Source organism: Sinocyclocheilus grahami, unplaced genomic scaffold, assembly GCF_001515645.1.
Source record: "Sinocyclocheilus grahami isolate Dianchi unplaced genomic scaffold, SAMN03320097.WGS_v1.1 scaffold176.1, whole genome shotgun sequence".
Taxonomy (NCBI): Eukaryota; Metazoa; Chordata; class Actinopteri; order Cypriniformes; family Cyprinidae; genus Sinocyclocheilus; species Sinocyclocheilus grahami.
Window position 1 is genome coordinate 3,863,100 of NW_015505355.1, and position 6,835 is coordinate 3,869,934.

General features: G+C 32.9%; 1 protein-coding gene across 1 annotated transcript in view; it reads left to right on the plus strand.

The window, feature by feature from the left end:
* The window catches only part of LOC107593864 (Y+L amino acid transporter 2-like), a gene marked incomplete at its 5' end in the record, with an annotated part of 7,678 nt that extends 6,345 nt beyond the window's left edge, over window positions 1–1,333 (plus strand). Inside the window, one exon of the mRNA XM_016283744.1 lies at window positions 1,239–1,333. Within this exon, the coding sequence (XP_016139230.1) occupies window positions 1,239–1,333 (95 nt within the window). The remainder of the gene's footprint in view (window positions 1–1,238) is intronic.
* Window positions 1,334–6,835: the final 5,502 nt, after the last annotated feature.

Here is a 6,835-nt window from a genome sequence, read left to right on the forward strand (position 1 = left end):
CTCAGAGGCTTGCAGAAAAAGGCTTACCAAAACAAAGTTACTGGATTAATCTTTTTCACGTTTCCTTGGTTGGTAGATGCCCAATTATATATAATTATGGGCATTATAGCACTTAATTAGCACTTGATTATAGCACTTAAAACCTGGAAAAGTCAGGTTTTCATGATATGTCACCTTTAAAGGTGCACTCAGTAATTTTTTGTTCATGTTTGTAAGGTCCGCGCACCTGGCCCAATGAAGGTATCCAGTGGCGGATGAAGGTCTCTTAGATGTAGCATTGCCTAAAGCCATTGTTTTTGCTGGCTGATGTCATTGTTGCAACACCCTATTCACATTCATCTAAAATTCTTTTTTTTTTTTTAACAAAAGTGTTCAGTAATAGTAGTAGTCATGTGATTTCATCATGTTAAGCCCCCATTAGGTGATCCGCTTCATGTATCGAATAGCTTTTATTAGGTTACTGAAATGAGTGGGCTGTTCATCTGAAGTGGGTGGAAATAATTTTAAACATTTTTAAAAAGTGCTACTCATTTCTTTTGTGGTAAAAATAAATTGTAAAGAAAAAAAAAATCGCATGCACCTTAACGGAACACGCCACTATTTTTGAAAATAGGCTAATTTTCCAACTCCCCTAGAGTTAAACAGTTGAGGTTTACCGTTTTCGAATCCATTCCGCCAATCTCCGGGTCTGGCGGTAGCACTTTTAGCTGCAGCTTAGCATAGATCATTGAATCTGGTACACTCTTAAAAATAAAGGTGCTTCACGATGCCATAGAAGAACCTTTTTGTCTAAATGGTTCCATAAAGAACCTTTAACATAGGAAGAACCTTTCTGTTTGACAAAAGGTTCTTTGTGGCGAAAGAAGGTTCTTCAGATTATAAAAAGGTAAGAAAGAGATGGTTCTTTAAAGAACCTTTGACTGAATGGTTCTTTGTGGAACCAAAAATGGTTCTTCTATGGCATCGCTTGAAGAACCTTTTGAAGCACCTTTATTTTTAAGAGTGTAGTCTCTTAAATACTTACTTCATCCTCAAACTGTCAATGCACTACTCAATCAGTTTATTAATATCTACTCAAATTTAATAAAGCTCATACTTAAAATCAGAGGGGGAAAAAAAACATTTTCCAGTGGGATGGTGCAGGTAAAACTTAATTTCCCCACTTAAATTGAGCATTTTTTTTTCAGTGTAACTCGATTGCTCCCGTTTTCTCCAACCTGCTTCTCTCTCCATGCCAGATTCTGTCACCAAATACACTCAGATCATGTGCGTCTGCTGCTTAACTGACCTGGATGTGGAGCCAGAGAAGTTGGCAGAACCGAAGACCCAATAACTCTTTCAAGAGCACGTGCCTGGAGCATGGATTCCATCTCTGAGAAAAAGAAAGACACTATTTGTCAAAAACAAATACCTCATGGATTTATAAATGTCTAGTACATATATCTCACAGAGGTTAAATTCTGACGATGTCTCCAAGATGAGATAGCTCAGTTTAACTGAAAAGCAAAATACTGTGTGCAATTTATCATACTGGTGTCTTTCATTACTTTTTGCCATTTTTTTATTTCATTTATTCTGTCAAGGTCTAAATGAAGTTCCTTGTTAAACCATTGACTGGAAAGGATTGTGCTTAAAGATACTGGGAGACATTGGACTTCTTTTTAGTTTCAGACTTGGTCCAAGAAGCTGAATGTACACACAAACTGGACGACATTTTGGGACTATGGTATAGACTCGTGGGACTTTCTTGTAAAAAAAAAAAAATGCACATTTATTTTTTGTACTGTTTGTCAGATGCAGTAAAACCTGAAGAGTTTTCGAAATTGAGTTGTGAAGTTCAAAGATTAGTGATTTTATCATTTTGATATTAGTGCACTTTTTTTCTGTATGATAACTACACTTAGTGTCTGGTTGTCTGTATTTGATGTCCTTTGTTCATTTGACAAAAGAGAACGGGAAGTATCACTTAGACATCACTGAATATGTCTGGAGTGTTCACATAATTTCAAAGTTCTTAGAAAGTGGTCAGCTTTGATTAGCCTTTCTGCCTTACAGATGTTATTTGAACACTTTCATAGATAATGCTGGGTTGATTTGGAATATGTTGTGATTGATGGGTCATGGCTTCTAAAAAGAAGCTTAAAATAGAGAAAACTGTGGCCGTCTGGGAGCTCCAGTGTCAGATGTCCAGGTGTTGATAGCCAGAGATGCGTTTAGCCTCTGACGCACAACAGGAGACAATCCAAACATTTTATGAACTCATTAGATCTAATTTCCATCTGTCTCGCACCTCTGTCAGTGTATGTTCAACTTTGATGTATTTAGCTTGCTCTTGTTTTGTTTTTTTGGTTTTTTTGTGGTTGTTGGTTTCTGGTTTCATACAATGATTGAAATAAAAGTAAATCAGAGGATGTGTCATAATAACAGAGCTGAACTTCTGACTTTACTATGTGCGTCATGGAAAGTAAGTCAAACGGAGACTCACGTATATTCTGTGTAATTTCAACATATTTAGTCATTTGATTAAAATGAACTCCTCACCTCAAGATCAATTCAAACTGTTTTTTTAACATATGTGGGAATGCAGTACATGCATAGGCTACTGGTGAATGCAGTACCAGATTCTAATATAATTATAATTAATTATAATTTATGCATTTAGCAGAAGCTTTTATCCAGTGTGACTTACAGTGCGTTCAGGCTATACATTTTTTACATTATTACGAGAAACTAAGTCATTATTACGAGAAAGTTTCTCATTATTACGAGAAAATAAGTCATTATTTTGAGAAAATAAGTCATTATAACGGGATACTAAGTCATTATTACGAGAACGTTTCTCATTATTACGAGAAACTAAGTCATTATTATGAGAAAATAAGTCATTATTTCGAGAAACTAAGTCATTATTACGAGAAAGTTTGTCATTATTACGAGATACTAAGTCATTATTATGAGAAAATAAGTCATTATTTCGAGAAACTAAGTCATTATTACGAGAAAGTTTGTCATTATTACGAGATACTAAGTCATTATTATGAGAAAATAAGTCATTATTTCGAGAAACTAAGTCATTATTACGAGAAAGTTTGTCATTATTACGAGATACTAAGTCATTATTATGAGAAAATAAGTCATTATTTCGAGAAACTAAGTCATTATTACGAGAAAGTTTGTCATTATAACAGAATTATATTTTTTTATTCAGTGGTGGAAACGGGCTTCCATACAAAACAGTAGGAAATGCATTTAAATATATATATATATATATTTTACGCATTAGCCAAGTAGTAAATCAAGACTTGGCAAGTTCTTCTGTAAAAAAAAAAAACATGGAATAAACTACAGAAAGCGAGTAAAGAACTCTCAACATTAGGCTACTAAAAAAGGCGGTTTAATCTCGCAAAAACTCCTGTTAATAAAAAAACTGACTACACTGCACAATTAATCACTCACACTGCATCTTTGTTGTTTATGATGAATTCGGTGCTTGCACGTACACCGCTTTTATTATTATTGCAGCTTAGATTTTCAAATAGCTGCAGTACTCTGACTTTGCCACAAGGAAAAGTGCGTACGCCTGCTCAGACCCTGACGTGGCGGTAAGTACTTTTCCACGCCAAAAAGACCATTTTTATAAATATGAACATTGCCATGGATTTTAGCACATTCTATATATGAGGCCCCTGAAGAATATTGTCCCATTCCCATTCTTCTCAAGTCTTATTTTCTTATTACACACGGGTCCAAAAAAGCATCTGTTTTTAGTGACATCCGTTTATGGCAAGCCGTTTTAGCTTAAAATACTCCCAGCGTTACTCGTCGTAATTGCATTTTTACTAGTAACAATTCAATTAGAGAGCACTACCATTAAATTCTTACTAGTAAAAATTACAATTAGAAGATTTGTAATTCAGTTTTTACTAGTATCAATTATGTTTAGAGAGCTCTCTAATTTAATTATTACTAGTAACAATTACAGTTAAAGAAATCTACGCTTTAATTTTTACTAATAATATGTCTCCATTGACTTCCATTCATTTATAATTACAGAGCTCTGCAACTGATTTTTTTCTAGTAAGAAATGCAATTAGAGAGCTCTCTAATTACATTTTTACTAGTAAAATCCTACATTAAAGATATGTTTAATTGCAGAGCTCTTTAATTAAATTGGAGAGCTCTAATTGGAATTCTTACTAGAAAAAAATTTAATTAGAGAGCTCTATAATTAAATTATTACTAGTAAAAATGCAATTACGACAAGTAACACTGGGAATAATTTAAGCTAAAGCGGCTTGCCATATCAAATGTAGTCGTAGCCTACAATGCATTTGTGCAAGCAATACATATAGGGCTATAATTAGGCTACTAGTGCCAGATTTTTTTGGATGACTCTTTAAATGGGTTTGGATATGTGACTTAGTGAGACTGAATTTTATTTCGTATCTACAATAAAATGATTATGATGGTAGGATAGGCGAACGCTTCTCTTTGCGGCGACTAGTAATCGGATTGAAATTTGCAGTTGACACTACAATACCACTCAAACGTTTGGGATCGATAAGATTTTTTAAAAGTTTTTGTTGCATGTCTCTTATGCCCACCAAGGCAAAAAAATAAAATAAAAATACAGCAATATTGTGAAAAATGACTACAAAGTTATTAAAAATATTTTTAATTATTTAATATAATTTAAAATAACTATTTTTAATATATTTCTATATTTTGATATTCATTCCACTAATGGCAAAGCTGAATTTTCAGCATCATTACCCCAGGCTTCAGTGTCACGGTGATCCTTCAGAAATCATTCTAATATGCTGATTTTCTGCTCAAGAAACATTTAATATTATCAGTGTTGAAAACAGTTGAATAATTTGAATAACTCCTTAATATTTTTGGGTAAACCATGATACATTTTTACAAGTTTTAAAAGAACAGCATTTATTTGAAATAAAAAAATCTTTTTCTGTCACTTTAATCAATGGTATGTATCCTTGTGGAATAAAAGTAGCCTATTAATTTCTTTTTAATACTCTTACTGACCCCAAAGATTTGAACAGTAGGTTACATTGCTTACATGCATGTTATGTTTACTAATACAAAGACATTTGTGCAGTTGTTGCCGTTTACACCAAACTTGTGAAACTTTTTTGAAATGACTAAGTATCTTTCAGTCTATAGCTCTATTTATAAGTATAAAGGCTGTTTGTGTATATAGCATAAATAAATGGCATATTAATCCTCAGAAGTTACACATATTAGCCTACTTAACAGCCTTTATGCATTCAAAAAGAAAATAAATCTTAAAAAACGACCATGAGATCAGCTGATATTCAGTGAATGAATGCATTTAATGCAGGCATCTCTAAGAACACATTTAGTGCTCAAACACTCTGTTTGTGCTCCTCACGCGACGTGACCTTTGCTAATCAATGCTGTGGCTCCTCGTAACCATCTGACACCACATGACAGCTCTGATGCTGCTCTACACACACACACACACATCAGACCTCAGTATAAAGCTCAAGCACATCTCTATCTGTTCACTGACAGGACACACAGATCTTCACCATGCAAACGAGAATCTTGCTGCTGACTCTGACCCTGACGCTGGGGATCAACATGATGGCAACAGGAGAACCGCTTCACGCTCAGTGCAGAGTCATCTGGTAAGATGCTGTTTTGTGTGCATATATTGGAAATGTTGTTTCAGCTGCTGTCAGTGTGTCTGCATTCATTTTATAGTGTAATAAAAGACCAGCTTTGTAAGATTTCTTATCTTCATGGTCATCATTATATAACACTTCAAATGTAACATCAGTATAACTTAAAAGATATGTTTCTACCAAAAATGAAAATTCTGTCATTTACTGAGATTCTTTCATATGTTAAGAACGAAAGAAGATATTTTGAAGAATGTTGGTAACCAAACACTTGATGGTAGCCAGCGACTTACAATGGAAGTCAATTGCTAATGTCAACTGTTTGGTTATGAAATTATTATAAAATGATACGTTTAAGTTTTCTAAACTTATTTAAGCTAAAACCTAAGCAAAAATAAGCTATATAGAAATATAAAAATAACAATAGAAACTAAATATATTCGTTAAAATGAAAAATATTAAAATAAAAGCTAATTTTATTATTTTAATTGTATTAAATATAATAGTACAATATGTAAATGCAAATAATATTAACAAACATGCATTAATAAAAATATGAATAAACATATGAATAAAAATATATATAAATCATACTACAATAACACTGGATTCCATGCTCTACCTCCTTTCAAAACGTCATGATACTTATTGAAAATCTAAAAGGGTTTAATAAATGCCTTTCTCGTTTCTTTTTCTTTAATTTCTTATGTAACTTTCATTTTTATGGCTGTGATTCACATCTTTTATAATTGTAAATAATTATCACTCTTTCACGTCACATTTTCATTATGTTTTGAATATGTTTTGAACAATAAATTCAGAAAAAGGAAGGGAGGGAAGAAAGAAAGCACAGAGGCTGTTTTTATATTAAAGTGATGTTGAGAGGCAGATACGTATTACAGTTGCACTTCACTTGTATTGTTCTGTATTTTAAGTGATACTTTAGGGTTTAAAGTGCTTCATAATCCGATTATGTTTTATTATGTATTGAATAACAATAGCATATATTGATATTTTATACAGTGACCACAAATTATTTGGGGAGGGGGGGGGGATCACTTCAAAATGAATGTGATGTATCACAAAATATCAAATCAAATGGCACTGATTTTAAACAAAGGCACACAAGCATCTAGTAGATTATTGTTTAAAAATAAAGTCAAGTAGAA